Source organism: Cydia fagiglandana, chromosome 7 (genome assembly GCF_963556715.1).
Source record: "Cydia fagiglandana chromosome 7, ilCydFagi1.1, whole genome shotgun sequence".
NCBI classification, from domain to species: Eukaryota; Metazoa; Arthropoda; class Insecta; order Lepidoptera; family Tortricidae; genus Cydia; species Cydia fagiglandana.
In genome coordinates, this window is record NC_085938.1 from 19,365,659 (window position 1) to 19,382,961 (window position 17,303).

Consider the following 17,303-nt stretch of genomic DNA (forward strand, 5'->3'; position numbering starts at 1 on the left):
GATTGAATAGAAATTGTTAAAATCTTCTTCACACAGCGCCACTTGAGTTACAAAAAAATACTCACTAAAAACTTAAAACTGAATACTAGGTAATTTTTAAGTTTTTTTACTGTAGGTATTTACAAATTCGAGCAACAAAAATGGGTATTAAATTAATAGGCGATAGTCCTTACCTCCACCGCAACCGCAGCTTCGTTCCGTCGTCGGTCCTGGCTTTGTTATTGGTACCGATGTAGTTGCCTCTGATAGTACAAAACCAATTTAAATATTTTATAGATATAGATACAGCCAAGGTCTAAGAAACGAAGTGGCTCAGAAATCAATTTCCTTGACTAAGCCTAATTAGCCAATACCTACTCGTTTGATTAACAGATATTGATTTATTGGTAAACAGGGGATAAAATATAAATTAAATAATTGAGGCTTGTACTTAGCATGTTCATGAATATAGGGGTTAGTATTTATTTTATCCTCAATGAAAGATACTTAGGTACTATAATTATATTAAGTAATTACTATAATCACAGTCTCTAGGCGAGATAACGACTCCATAGAGCGACTAGTCGTACAAGGAAGAGTGGAGGGAACCAGATCGCGCGGCAGATCACCTATGCGCTGGACTGACCAAATAAAATCCGCAGTGGAAAACCGCGTATCTGACTGTGCCAGACAGTCTGCCAACAGGGAGAGATGGCGGGAAATCGTGCGAAGTGCTGTGTCCGCCTCTACTACCGATGCAGACGCCTCAACGTGACCATGACCGCTCTGTCAAGAGCAATACGACAGAGAAGATAATCACACGGAAATCACCCTTAGATGTGTAACAGAACTGACATGTTATAGGAACCAATTTTAAATCGAAATAAAAAAGAACTGCGGGAATTGAACCTCGATATCACTTTGGTATTTATTTTGTTGAAATAGGTATGAATATGCCCCAGTTTTTCATTTTGGACGGGCAGTGAGCAGTTAAGCAAATATTTACAGATAAATATGGTTCACTATTTTACGAGTGGCAATATTATCCACTTTGTATTATTAAAAATAAGATTCACCTTTTAATTCCTTGTATAAAAATATATTCCGTTGTTTTGCGTTTTTTATATAATGTATATATATCAAAATAATGGTTATAATAGGTATAATAATTTAATAAAAACATCCGAACTATCGACATAGGTAGGTACTTGAAGTGCTTAAATCTTGCTTAAATACAAGAACTTGAAGAAAACGCCGCATTTATCATGGTCCTCGAATTGTAATACTCGTAGTACCTATGCCGTAATATATTTTTCACCACACCAGCTCGGAAAGGCTTACTTTGCACTTCAAGAACTGATAGAAAAGTTGCATTTTATTCACATGGGAGGCAAAGTAATCAAATGCAAATTTTGAGTTGTTTTCTTATGTTGGCTGGTAGAATTGACTTTTAAATGATGATTATGGATGATAAATATTTAATAACATTCATTTGGATTTGATTTGGTTTGATTTTGTTTGATATTTTACATTTAATATTTGCCTCGGGTTGGTGTGGTGAAAAATTTTGTGTTTCACTCGGGGGCCAATTTTGTTTAACCCTCGTGCTTTAAAACCCTCGCAACGCTCAAGATTCCATTTTTCGAACCACTCGCTACGCTCGTGGTTCAATTTTGGAATCTTTCGCTTGCTCGGGTATCAATATTAGCACGAGCGGTTAAACTACAACTTTGCCCCCTTGTAAAACAAATAACTATTTCTCCAATATGCTCGGAAATGTTCACCTTATTTGTAGCAAAAATAGTACGGAAAGTTCTTCGTTATTGTCAAACTCTAATTTAAAAAAATGAAACTATCGCTGTTCTGTTCTAGCGGACGGGAAGTAAAAAACACTACAGTAATAACTTATTACTGTAGTGTTTTTTACTTTTTAATAATAAAAAACTCAAACAGCCAATTATTATTGCCGCGAGCCGCGTCTACACGACCCGATCAGCTATCATTTCAATCTATACGATAGAGTGAGATAGTAAGATAAACGACCTTACTTGTCTCGTTCTTACAAGACCGTTGTGCACGTGTATGATCGTGCGAATACTGCTTAATAAAATCAAAGATTATTTTTATATTTTTTTAAGGATCTCATCCGTGTTCATAAAGCTTATATAGTTTGTCAAAGGACTTTCTCATTTCAAATATAGACAGAGAGAATCATACTAGCTTTGTCTCACACTAGTACTAGCACCCAAAAGAAAAGGATGGGTATAGTTTTCCTGGTTCTTACTGTCTGACAAATTGGTATGACTAACTGATATTGCACAATTATATTGAACGAATGGTTAGGGAGGCGAATAGGGGAATTTTCGGCAATACTCGAGCGTGGCAGTTTAAGATATGAGAGATACCTTAGACCTAATAGAACAACCTTGTAAAGTATTTAGCTCTATATGTAGTGACGCGCGCCTAGGATAGACGATCAGATTAGTAAAAAAAAATGGATAGTCTGAAATACTCGAGCGCGTCAGATTAAGATATTGGGGGTTGATTTTAGTGTTTAAAGACTAAATTTAACTAATCTGACGATAAGTCCTTGACGCCGCCGAGTTATAGGGTCGCGAACTTGTAAAAAAAAAACGTTAATCCGGCATTCTCGAGCGCGATTTTTTTATTTTTTATTTTGAAGAATATAATCTAAAACTTACTAAAAATACAAAATCTGCCGGTTTCCGCATGACCGGAAGTGTGGAGGAGCCATTTCGTCTTCGGGTCATTCCAGGTGATTTCAACAAATCGAGTGTGCCGTGTGATTTTTGATTTGAATAAAAAAAATTGAGGATATACTTCATGGTGGCAGAAGTGCTGAACCACCACCAGTTTTTTTTTTAATCTTTTAATTTCCAAGTTTTGCCCATTCGAAGTTAACAGTGGGGTTAAATTCCTGCTTGTACAAAATCAGACCTAACTTTTTTTCTATAAAAGGTAACGAAATAATTATTACTTTTTTTGATTAGGTAAGAAATGTGGGTATTATACTGTATGACAAAATTTATCTGAATTAACTACAAAAAAAATGGTGACCACCCAAAGTGTATACCTAATTGGTCAATTATTGCAATTTTAAATCGGTTCTTGTGCCAATCCTGGTGCATATCAAATATTACTTTTTTCTGAAATATAAAGTACTTGCCGTGTTCATCTTGTAAAATTAATATAATTGTGTTAGATCAATTACTTCTAATAGAAAAATATAAGTGAAAATTGAGAAATTCGAAAAATGCTCGTGTTTGACTCTAAAAAAATCCATGTGGAAGAGAAAATAAAAATTTGATTTTAGTCAGCAAATAAAGCTGATATCTTCGTTAATTAGATTTAGAAAAAAAAGTTTTGTTATTTTGCCTATTTTTTGAAATATGATTTTTTAAACTGCTCGTCTCATACATTTTCGTTCTTGTTGTATTTATGCAGATTAAAATACATATGACCTTAAACTTATAAATATGAATGAATTCGATGGCAAAATATAAATAAAATCCAGACGATTGAAATTTACTTTATCTATTTATAAAAAAAAAATCATTTGCAAACCTTTGCTACTTCAAAATTTCTGAAGTTGAATAACGTCGCACTTTTAATTCATTTTGAGAAATGGGAACGAAGCTATGATAAGAACGTGTATTTTTTATGGTCCTTATATTTTTAAATCACTCTGATAGATGTACCTCAGCTTCTTCGACATCTGATTTTGAGACGAAAAAGAACTTGATCCCATGAATTTGAACAGTCAACTATTAATAACACAAGCACTTACTACAAAGAGTTTGCACCACTTCATTATCTCCTAGATAAATACGATTTCCTATAGAACTTCGATAAGGATTATTGGGCCGTTTACTTATGTTCGTAATTTAGCCATTTAACATGCAAATAAAGCTTGTTAACAAGTCAGGAGGCGTCGGTTATTCACTACACGGCTAAATTAAGAAACATTCGCAAGTGATTCACAATCCTTGTCAGGTAACAGTGCATTGTCGAATTTCTACCCTCATTAAATTTACAAATGAAATTATTGCCATGTCAAAAAAAATATTTGAACATAAAAAACGTAAATAATATCCGTATGACCAATTACCGTCCCATTTTTATTAATTTATAACATAAAACATTTTGTATCGATAGTTGTAAAAAGTAGCATGTTAAAAAAATCATATTTCAAAAAATAGGCAAAATAACAAAACTTCTTTTTCTAAATCTAATTAACGAAATTATCAGGTATATTTTCTGACTACAATCAAATTTTTATTTTCTCTTCCACATGGATTTTTTTAGAGTCAAACACGAGCATTTTTCGAATTTCTCAATTTTCACTTACATTTTTCTATTATAAGTAATTGATCTAACACAATTATATTTATTTTACAAGATAAACACGGCAAGTAAATTATATTTCAGAAAAAAGTAATATTTGATATGCACCAGGGTTGGCACAAGAACCATTTTAAAATTGCAATAATTGACCAATTAGGTGTACACTTCGGGTGGTCACCATTTTTTTTGTAGTTAATTCAGATAAATTTTGTCATACAGTATAATATCCACATTTCTTACCTAATCAAAAAAAGTAATAATTATTTCGTTACCTTTTATAGAAAAAAAGTTAGGTCTGATTTTGTACAAGCAAGAATTTGACCCCACTGCTAACTTCGAATGGGCAAAACTTGGAAATTAAAAGATAAAAAAAATAAACTGGTGGTGGTTCAGCACTTCTGCTACCATGAAATATATCCTCAATTTTTTTTATGCAAATCATAAATCATGCGGCACACTTTTTAATTCAAACTTGTTGAAATCACATGGAATGACCCCTTCCTAAGAACGCGTTGCGGCATATAAGTCGCGAACGATACATTTTACAAAAAAAAAGTTTAAATAAACAAAAAAGGTAATTTTATTTTACACAAAAAAGGTCTCTTTACATTTTTGTCCAAAGTTAAAACTTTTTGACTTGAAGCATCATAAAATCGGTCAGATTAAGAGAACCCACCAACATTTTTGTCAGATTAAAAAAATATGCTTTCAGGATACCGAGATAAACCTCCCCTATGAAAATCTGACGCGCTCGAGTATTTCAAAAAAACTTTTTTTTCTTGCATTTTCAAAAATTCATCGTAACTTATCGTCACGCCGAAATCGTCAGTTTTTTTAAAGGAAGCTTCCTTGGGGCCTACTTAACACCCCTTCCGAAAATCTGACGCGCCCGAGTAAATTTTTTTTATTTGCATTTTTGACTACTTTATATGCCTACCCCCACCACGCAAACCGGCAGATTAGTATACCGTTGTTATCAGAGGCACTCGGGGCATACGTAGTATGAATATCTGACGCGCTCGAGAATGCCCAAGTAACTGTTTTTTTTAACATTTTTGAAAAACCGTACACGCCAAACCCACCGCTAAAATGGTTTTTGCCATACGAGCTTTTCTTTTCGAAATTATTTTATCTTTCGATTTTGATAGGTCTCGACGGCGCCGTTGAATTACGCCATTTAGCTACCTCGCCTCCCTAACTAGAATATTGAATAGTACTGAATGGCAGAATACACCACCTTATTCTGCCTTTAACTTTTAAAAAATAATTGCAAGTGACTGTACCTAGTGTTAGTTATTTTCTCCACGCCGTAGCAAACTGATACATAGTCAGTAAGGTGAACAACTTCGTACTACCTATTTGATAGGGTAATAAAATTGATTTTGCCATATAGGCAAAAGAATGTTAGGGATGAATGTTGATGGACGGAGAGCGTATGGTAGACCCAAAAAACGATGGATGGATTGTGTGAAAGAGGATATGAGAAAGAAAGGAGTGAGTGCTGAGGACACGAAAGACAGAGGAGAATGGAAGAGAAAAACATGTTGTGCCGACCCCACATGACGTGGGATAAGGGCAGGGGAAAGAAGAATAAAATTGATAGTACTAGTAGTTAGATACCTTGTGTGACACCTTTATTGTAAGGAATTAGGGTTGAATGTGGTAAATACATTTAGGTTATAGAGACATTAAAGCTAAAAACTATTAAAAAAATAAGAAAACATACCGTTATAGTCGCTCGAGAGAGCCACATGGAATGTGGCTACGCAGGCCGTCAAAAACACTACCCTCCACATTGCGTCGCAGTAACTGCATCGAGGGTGCTTTGCTCTTTTATAACCTTTATTATATGCACTTGTGTACACAATGCATTGTTAATAACAATTAATTGACTGCAATAACAATTTGTTATTGCAGTCAATTAATTCATAAATCATAAAGAAGCCCACGTAATAAGTTTGTAAGCATTCAATAAATAAAATATATTGTAAATACATTTAACAAGTTTCAGACAATGCACAATGTAGACTGTCGGGCTGACATTTATCTTTGCACAATTAATTAAGTAGGTAGATAGAAGAGGAGCTATGCTCCATTATGTATGTTTTATTGTTTAAAATGTGATTATATCATATTATAATAGTATTAAGCAGTTCGATAGTTTTTTATACACTTTCTATAGCATGGCCGATGCCAATTTTAGCTGGTCCTTATAAATATATTTATGTCGTAGATATTTAAATATATGTACCTATAGTGCTAGCAGAAAGTTTTAGTTAGTTTATTTTTAAAAATTTAGTTCCATTCGACAGAAGGATTATCGAATTAAATTAATACCCGACTGGAACATACAAAACGAGAATTCACGTTAACATTAAATAATGTATGTATACTTTGATATCCCCGCTTTAGGCTCCTCTCTACTGTAACTAAGCTATTTGAAAAATACTATAACTGTCTACGGGTGTAAGTTTTAGAATAAAACTTTCAATTGTCGGCTTACTATCAGACATACTTGAACGTAAACTCGTGTATTATCAGACAAATTGAATTTGAACTTTATTGTTTGGTGCACCCGGTGTCTAAAATGGCTTCAACTTCGACATTTATTGCACGTACAGAACAAGAGTATTGAAAACAACGCTGAGCTTAATATTGCAGTCCCAGCGATGTGACAACATTTGAAATTGTTCAAATATAATGTACTTCTACTTTGCGTTAAACTTTATGGTAACATTCCATTTCTAACCGCAGCTGCACTACCGGTGCTGAACGCGTCGCTGTCATTGTCAATTTCCATAGTAAAATGAACAGTAGTGCAGCGTCGTTGGAAATGGACTGTCACCTTTAGCTTTACATCAGATTTTACGTAGATAGTATAAATTATACTTAGAAATTTACAGAATATTCTCAAAAATCCCAAAAATTCTGAAAACTTTTATAAGAAAATTCTCGAGCAAGTTTCCAACTTAGAAAGTTGCCTCTCCGATAAGGGATTAAGTATTTTTCAATGTTGAGCTGTTGATGATTGTTTCATTTATTATTTACGTCACTAAATTGGCGTCGATTTCAAGTGACATGTAAGAAAATACCGAAAGAGAGAGAGAGAATTTTCATGAAAATTTGGCAATTTTTAGGGTTCCGTAACGCCGTTCCGTAGGGTTGGGTACGCCCAAAGGGTAAAACGGGACCCTATTACTAAGACTTTGCTGTCCGTCCGTCCGTCCGTCCGTCTGTGATCAGGCTGTATCTCACGAACCGTGATAGCTAGACAGTTGAAATTTTCACAGATGATGTATTTCTGTTGCCGCTATAACAACAAATACTAAAAACAGAATAAAATAAAGATTTAAGTGGGGCTCCCATACAACAAACGTGGTTTTTGACCGAAGTTAAGCAACGTCGGGCGAGGTCAGTACTTGGATGGGTGACTGTTTATTAATGCCTTTTTTCCATTATGGTACGGAACCCTTCGTGCGCGAGTCCGACTCGCACTTGCCCGGTTTTTGATAATTCTCTTGGGCCCATTACTAATTACACTCTATATCAAAACAAAGTTTTGTACGGAACACTAAAAAATAACTGAAGTACCTATACTTTGAGAGTAAAATGTAAAAACTCGCACGACAGCCATATTTTCCGTCGCAAATTCCACGCGGCGCCATATCTTTTGTTTGTTTTTAATTTCTTGACTTTTTGCCTTCTCTTAAAGAAATAAAGAAAAAATAGAAGCCGTATCCCCTGTCATAATAAGTTTTAATTGTGAACCCCGATAAGACTATACGCGCACAAATTACGTCCATAAATTCCACCGCATTTGCATGTGAACTGAGTGCACGTCTACTCCGGCCTTAATGGTTCAACTATTTAAATGTCTTCGTATCTTTATTCAATTTCATAACACACAGAGCAGAAGAGTTATGATTTAAAGTTCCTACGTTATGGCGCTCACGTATTTTTGGAGCGGAATTTTGATAATGCGCTGAGTAGTTCTGAGCCATAAGTATATAGTGGAAGTCTGGAAACTTGAATTGAATATGCCAAAATTGTCACGGCGGTGTTGGCATTTCTCTGCTTTGGTGGCGTTCGGGTGTCAAATGCAGTGGTGTTGTTATTCCCGCTGTATCTGTCAATTTCCTTGATAAAATTAATTGCGGAACGAACGTCATAATGACGGCACTAATTCGGCGGTGAACATCATTCCTGTCACCTACCTAGGTCAAGATCTTGACAGAGCAGTCGTGATCACTTGTATGAATGTACTTATGTAGGTATCTACTATTGGCCTCATCTTAGTCATCTTACTCACTAAATTGTTTTAAATCTGCTTCGTGTGTTAACCAAACAAGTTACTATAAAATTATGATCAAGTTGAATGTTTATTTTTTTTACTAAATTCAAATAATAATTCTATAGTCAATTGTTGCACCTGTGAACGGTTCCCAGCAGGCGTTCTACATGACATTACAGCTCTCCAAAGGGCCTCTACGTGTTGGATCTATATCCCCACACAAGCCTATCAAAAGACCGGGATTAATAGGCACGCGAAATCCAAAATCGATAGTCAATATAAACATTGACAAATAATAATTAGTGTCTTAATTTTATGGTGTTCCTTTTCTATGGACGAGTATATGTTTTCTTTCTTTTCATTTTACTACAGAATAAATAATAGTACCCAATTTTGGGGAAAGCCATAAGCCACGCGTGGCGCTGTCGCCACCTAGCGGCCATATCCGTACAGATCGTAACAGATAGGTGGCGACAGCGGGTTACATATCAGAATACCGAAAATCGGTTTACCTAATGTTGAGTCACCTATGCTCGTTTCACCTATTTTTCTAAATACCTAATGATCAATTAACCTAAGCTCATAACACCTAATGAACGAATTACCTATTGCACGTTTCACCTACAATTGGTTTACCTAAGCTCAGAATACCTATGCTCGATTTACCTAAAATTGAAACACCTAATACTCGAAATACCTAAAGCTAATATACCTAATACACGAAACACCTAATGTTGATATACCTAACGCACAAAATACCTAAACTCGGTATACCTAATGATCGAATTGCCTAAAGTTAACATGCCTACTGCACGAATTACCTAAAGTTGGTATACCTAATGATCGAATTACCTAAAGTTAACATACCTAATGAACGAAATACCTAAATTCGATACACCTAATGCACGAACTAGCTGAAGTCGATGCACTTAATGAACGAAATATGTACCTAAAATAAAAAATATACCTAATTATTATTTAGTACAATATTATTAGGACATACAACATTTGGTATACATTTTTTAGCCAAATCATTCAATTGGCTTACTATTTTTTATTATAATATAAGGTCTTGTCATTTGCCAGAGTCGAGATAGGTGCGACGACGAGCAAAGCGAGGAGGAGCGTGTTAGGTTAACTGCGACCAAATAACAAACAGTGCCAAAACCGACTTTTATTTCATCGTCATGATGTTAACTTACTAAAATTAAGTTTTTGACAAGATAACTAATTTTGTATTAGACTTACAAAATCATTCTACTACCTAAAAAGTAGCGTTTCAAAAAGTGTATTTTTAAGTTGCTCTCCAAACAAACAGTTTCTACTGTAAGGTTGGGAAATCATACGATTTATTGGGTGAAGTTGCCACTTGATCATTCGGCAAAATTATATGTATTTTGTACTAGGTATATAAACTTTAGGTATTCCGTGCATTAGGTATATCGACATTAGGTAATTCGTTCAGGAAGTATATCAACTTTAGGTATTTCGTGCAATAGGTTTAACAGTTTTAGGTATTTCGTCCAATAGGTAAATCAAGTTTAGGTACATCGTTCATTAGGTATATCAGCTTTAGGTGTATCGTCCATTAGGTATATCAGCTATAGGTGATTCGTGCAATAGGTATTACAGCTTTAGGTGAAACGTGCAGTAGGTAAAACGTGCATTAGGTATATCGTGCATTAGGTGTTTCGTCCATTAGGTTATTTGAGCGTAGGTATTATAAACTTAGGTCAGTCAATGTTTAGGTAAAATGATCGATGATCGATAGGTAATTTAAAAATAGGTGAATCAAGCATAGGTGATTCAACATTAGGTAAATCAATTTTCGGTATTCTGATATGTAACCCGCTGTCGCCACCTATCTGTTACGATCTGTACGGATATGGCCGCTAGGTGGCGACAGCGCCACGCGTGGCTTATGGCTTTCCCCAAAATTGGGGTGGAACGGATGTACTTTTAGCTACCTGTAGCAAAGCAACGAAATCGCGGAGTGAGCCACGCCTGATTTTACCAGGCCAAATATCAAGCAAAATTAGTATTAGAATCTCAAAGGAAAAAATTGAAACATCGATAAGATCAGCGCCCACAAATCAAAGGCAAGTCTAGAAAGTTTCATCGGGTTCATTTGTAAAGCATTTGCGTACACAATGCACGGTAAATGGTACCAGCCAGTGCGGGCGCCGAGTTTAAAAAATCAATCACTCAAGTAGCTGGTACTGATTGAACGGATAACAAGAGCGTATTATGTGCACACTGATCGATGGTCGTGGTTTTCGCTTGTTCATCCTGTTGTTATGCAAGTTGGTAGTGATAGTGACCCTACCTACAGAACAGGAGGTCTCGGGTTCAAATCCTGGTACCTAAGGGTAAGATTGTCCAGCATATCTATTTATTAGTAGGAGAGCAAGTACCTATTTATTTATTTTGTTATCATCATCACCATATTAAGGATGACTCACGCTAGACCGGGCCGGGCCTAGGCCGAGGCGTCTGACATGTCATTTTTTATGACGCCTGATCGGTGATCACGTGGTGCTTTCCATAGAAAACGAAGCGACTATCTTGATCATATCATGATCTTGGTCAGTCAGTTCTCTTTTCTTTGGCTCACAAGTAGTTTGGCTTTTTTCGGCAAATACAGATAGCTACCTCGGTTTTGATTCGCATTTTTTTTGGAAATTCTAAGTAAGTTCTGAGTAACTAAGCCATACACATTTTAAATAACCTATGCCACATTGTCGGAAAAAGTGTCACGTAAATTTCTTTTATTTTCCATGCATTCCTGGTATCTTGTACCGTAATTAACGGCTGTCACGTGACCGTTTTTTACGACGAAACTTCATGTAGATACACCCTCGCATTAATCATCATAACTTATTGTCGTACGTACGTTTGCAGGATAGGTTATCCGACGTTTGGATGGAAATATTTGCTTTTGGGTCAAGCTTGATTTACGAGAATGGTTCGAATGTATGTGAAATGAGGCATTTTTATGATCTTTATTTTCATTTAATTTAATTTACACAAAATGAGTACAAATGGCAGACTTAACGCCTTGGAGTATTCTCTACCAGTCAATACATACATACATACATACATACATACATACATATGTACATACTTAGCTTTAATCTATTACACAATAAATTACAATCATTGGTCTAAACAGTGACAGTTTGGTGCAGGACTGTAAAAGTGCATATGAAAATAAACCCAAGTCGAGACTACTATGATTCTAGAATTAATGCTACTTGCCCCATTCTACTAACCCGAGGTTAACCGGTTAAATCTTTAAAAAAGTGTCAAATTGTACTGGTAACCATGGTAACTCCGCCATAAACTCTAGGGCACCCGGTCACGGCGGTACTTGTCCCAAATTCTCGAGTAGGTATATGCATATATGCAACCCCTGAAAGATTATTTACCTTTTGCCTTGCAGGCACCCTGTAGTTCAGTATCTACATCTAGTATTAATTTTTAATTAGCCATATTTCTAAATAGTTGTTCGATATAATGTGATCTCAGAAACATCCTCAATCGTCATAATCATTCAACGTAAATTCCGTAAACAGATCCTCACCTTATCTGCAGTGCTGTGCTCTAAATAGATCGAGCGCGAACGTTTGTAAAATATGCCACAATTGATCACAATATCAATTTCCGAATTCGACTAAAGGACCCTCCAGGCTATCGCTGCATAAAATATCCATTAGACAAAAACAATAGCAGTTTATGATATCGTGTTCCCTCTTGACGGATTCTAACACATTTTGATGTCGGTTCGATTGCTGCTTTTATCTCTACATTGATAAAATAAATTGTATATGAGTGTGTCGTTTTAGCATTTCGTTTGTGTAAGTAGGTTTTTAAAAAGGTATATTTGTCTAGTCTAAGTAGTATGTTAAAAATGTCATCATTGGCCACAGCATCTTTGCAGATGATAGTTGCAGCGACTAAAGAAGGTATTTTGAGGAGGTAGTCTACAGCCTACATCGACTGCAATGACTGTATAGACCAATGGCCGATCGGCACTTCTTGCCGGATCGATCACAGACGTGTCGTGACTCCTGGGGTGGTCCAGCAGCTCTGCGATTTCGTTTCTGCCTACATTGGTCCAACCAGAGCTCGTCATGTTTTGCCATGCCTTCCCGCAGATTACGACGCCACTCCGGTCTCATCTCCACGCGTTCCTCCCAACAGTTAGCTGGAATGCCGAAGCCATTCATGTCGCGATTTTGGAAGGGTATGTACCTATTTATGTATGTGGGCTGATTTTGGTCAATCGATTATCATGGTTATAATGATGCCGATGATAAAATTTGCATTACGACTTTGATAAAATACTAAGAAGCGTTTACCTAAGTCTTTCAAACCTATTGCGAAAAAAATATTCGTTTGAAAAAAAAATTGAGTAAACCAAGTTTTCAAAAACCAAGTTTCAGTAACGACACATGCAAGGCGTTAAGTTCGTTTTATTCCCAAGCATCTTGTAGATTGGAACAGCGTTGAAATTGTTTCGGCATAAAGACCGCTGACAGCGCGCAGCTGTGCCGTGACAACGGTCGCGGAGACGGTCATCTATTACCGACTTACGCCCACCCTGTCAGTGTGCCATGACAATCACCAGGCTAGAGGAGGCGGCGACTCACCAAAGCCTGCAAGAATGGCTCGAAATGTGAAAATGAAAACATTCTATGTGTTTGCATGTGTGCTTATCTATCATGGTAAATCGTAGCTCATTCCAATTAAGAATATAATCTTGCTCAAACAAAACCTTATAGGTACATAACAACCATCTAGAGATGGGTAACTACCCGGGTAAATACCCGAGAGCGGGTATTTACCCGGTAAATACCCGATATTTACCTACCCGCGGGTAAATACGCGGGTATTTTCGTATTTCTTCTAAATTTGAAGTGTTTAATTGTATGTGAGTATAAATAAGATTAATTTAAGTGATTTTTTATAATGTTACATAAAATGTATGTTCAAACTAATTACGAAAAGGTTGCTATGAGGTGAAGTTCGATTTTAACATATCAGTCCAATTATGAATATCGTGTAAAATCATTCCCTGGCTTTCGGAAATGTTTTAAAATGCTTTTTATATACATTAGAAAGATGAAAATAAATACTACTTATAAATGATAATAATTTTTTTTTTGCAGTGTCACAACTTGGGAAGCTCATAAGTCAAATACAGTTAGTTTTAGGACAAAAATGTATATAACCTTTTTTGTAGGAAATTCTGTCTACTTTAGTTTGTACATACAAGACTTTTCAATATTAATGACAGATTCCAAGAAAAATTAAAAAGTTCACTTTTACCCCCCTCCCCCCATCCACACCCCCCGCCGACCGAAGTTCGAATGTGTATTATCAACGTATAATTACGATAATTTAGTCAAATCTAAATAAAATACACTTATGACGGCCTTTTTTTAAATATTTATCAAAATTGTACAAAAAATTCCTTAGTTACAACTGCAGGTTTCACTAAACCATTTCATTTTAAATGACATACAATAATTACAACCATTAACTCGGTTTATATCTCCACTTTAACAAAAATCGACATGTGCAACAAGAAATGAATCTACCCGCCCATTCGGGTAGATACGGGTAAATACCGGGTAGATGGTTATTTACCGGGTATTTACCTGGGTGGGTAAATTGGGTAAATACCCGCGACCCATCTCTAGTTCAACCATCCGTCTAGCTACGTAATTGGAGATCGATTACCATAATTCGATCAACGTTAATAGTCTATTAGGCGGGTGGCGAGGTTGATTGATTCAGCTGTCATCCCATGTGTAGCTGTGACAGTCCCTTAAATGGTTTCATGGGTGATTAGATAGATACGAGGGGATGACAGTGCCAATGTTATGTTACGAAATCTGGCGTTTGGGAAAATGGTTAGTATCAAACAAGTTTGGTTCTATTTTGTTAAATAGGACACCTTAGCTCTATAGCTTAAATTCTTTCTTCTGGTATAAAGCCAACCTAAATAATATGATATAAATCTATGATATAAATGAAATTCAAGCCATATTGGTCGTTTTATTTAATTCTGGTTGATACTCGTAAAGCCAGTGCCAGTAGGCATGAATATAACTTTGCTTAAGGTGAAGTATTTTCTGTGAAGCAACATCCAACCCATAGTATTTTTTTATTCATGATGACGTATATAAAGCTATTCAGTTTACCCGACTACCTAAATAGTGTATCGTTTCATATAATATTAATTTTAAGGCAACATGAGCTTACGTTTCTAAGACATATGTTTTGTATTGGAACATCCATAATTAATAAAGACTCAAACGCCGTCCATTTTAACATCCTGTCCTCATGACTTTAAGAGAACTTTAGAGCGATTTTAAGTCAACAAAGTAGTAAATAGTACCTATTAGTATTTTAGTATTTCCTCTGTGCGTTGAATGCGACGACACCGCCGATCAAAAGCTAATGCTCCCTCAACGCAAGCCAAAAAGTATTCCTTTTCTTTTTTCTTTTAAATAATCCTCACAAAATCCGGCAAACGACACTTCCACTCTGACTGTGCATCCTTTTAGCGTAATGTATATCCTCGACACAAGAGATGAGCCCGATAAGGCGAGCCTGTTAGTTCTCCATCGAAACCAAGCCGTATAAAACTAAATCTAGTGAATCTACTTCGATACGCTATAAAGCTGGGTGTAGATGTGCGAATTTGAAGCGAAGTAATCTGAGTTAATACTCAGATTACTTAAGTATGTAATCATACTTTTACCCTTAAATTGGCAAAAAATGTGGATGGTCGTGAGTTTAAGCCTCATCGGAGGTCAATATTTCTAATGATTTTGTTTCAGAAAAAAATGCAGAAAAACTGTCAAATGTCATGTGTCTGCTCTGTTCCGTTGCCAATACTTACATGTCTACCACTAATCCTCGTATTTATGATGAAACAAATGGAATTTTCTTTAATGTACTTATGTAATCACAGCCACAGTGGCTATTGCATAATATAATAATTGTGGCAATGGGGCACAAGACACAGGATATTTGTGGCTAGAAGTGTTGGTCGAAACGTTAATGCAATTGAATATTCTTGACCATTAACCGGTACAAATTGAACGGTCAACTGAAACCGTCCGTTACCGTTTACGGTTCATTTTGTACTGGTTAATGGTCAATTGCAATGTACGTTCGGCCAACACTGGTGGGTAGGTTCTTTGAAAATGGGAACCGTGTGTGTGTGCGTTGGAAGTGCGTGTGTGTTGGAAGGGTGATGATTTATTATACATACCGATAACGTTATGTTTTTTTTTAAATTACAATTTCAAAAAGCTAATCATCCAACTTGCCATGAAGTTTTTTTTTCATTTAAATTACAATGATGAATTGATGATGTCATCATGTAAGCGTTCGACAGTGTGTCTCAAGCTTTAGGGCAAACTGCGGAGCCATAACTTGTATGTTCCGATGCGATATCTCCCGGGACGGGCACAGTTGAACAAATTACATTACAGTCTGTCGATTTAAGGAGCGAACGATAAAAGTTTGAGAACCGCTTGCGGAGGTAAAGGGGTGATATGCGAGGAATCGTAAATCACATTTTACAGATAGGTATAGTAAAATGATAAAATTGAAGCATGTTACGACAAAAAAGAAAAGACGCTAGGTTTTCCTAAAAATATATAAGTTTGAAGAATGGTTGAAACCAATAATTGAAAAATTGGTTGGTTTAGCTATTTTATTAAGTGTTATAAATAATTCATTATAAATGGGTTAGTGACTAAATTATAATAGAACTTTGCAGCTGGCTTGAGACCATCCTCAACCTCATAATAAGTATTTTGAAACTTAATTTAAATATTAGTCTTAAGACGTGCCCATATATTTCAATTTTAAATCGCCTAAACGTAGGCATAAAAATAAAACATTATAACCTTTATGTAGACTAGGTACTTATTAATTCAAAACTAAATAGGTACCTAATTCAAAGAGTGTTTCGTACTTTCACACATACGAATGTGTAATAAACTATTAGCTATATTGCAAAGGTAAGTATACCTATTTAATCTTTTAAATTAATAGTTTTTCTATACTACAGTAAAGGGTCTAGCCGTGTTTGTATGGGGCATCGGCCCCAGAAGCCAAATTGATTGCCGTTTTGCCAATTTATTAGGCCAGATGTAAGATGCTATTTCACCAAAAAAATAACCCTAAAATGCTGCAGGTTTTTGAGAAAATTAAAAAAAAAGAAATTTGGTTTTAATTTTTTTTTATCTAAACTACCGAACCGATTTTTTTGTAACTTATACACATTATGTAAGTAATCTAGATGAATTATTAAAAAAAAAAGGAGTTTCAAATATCCTTATAACTAGTAATATTTTCACTTTTAATTTTTCAAAAAATTTTTTTTTATATTTCCGAAATAGGGACACCCACCAATTTTTGGTATTTTATGTATAAATTAATGTTCTATAACATATATTTTTTTCAAAATTATTCATTTGGCTCAACAGGGTAAAAATACCGTATGTATGTATGTAATGTATGAACAGACACAACCGGGAGAACTCCCGGTCCCATATCGACCACCGCGCCGCTCTGTACGAATTTGAATTTCGAACGTAACAAATTGCTAAAATGGACTATAATATAGTCTATAATAATAATA

The 17,303-nt window shown here is 35.5% G+C and overlaps 1 protein-coding gene across 1 annotated transcript in view; it reads right to left on the reverse strand.

Annotated features, from left to right (window-relative positions):
- Positions 1-17,303, reverse strand: part of LOC134666251 (zonadhesin-like) — a 97,042-nt gene that overhangs the window by 21,669 nt on the left and 58,070 nt on the right. Inside the window, exon 2 of the mRNA XM_063523404.1 lies at positions 174-242. Coding sequence (XP_063379474.1) covers positions 174-242 — 69 coding nt within the window. The remainder of the gene's footprint in view (positions 1-173; positions 243-17,303) is intronic.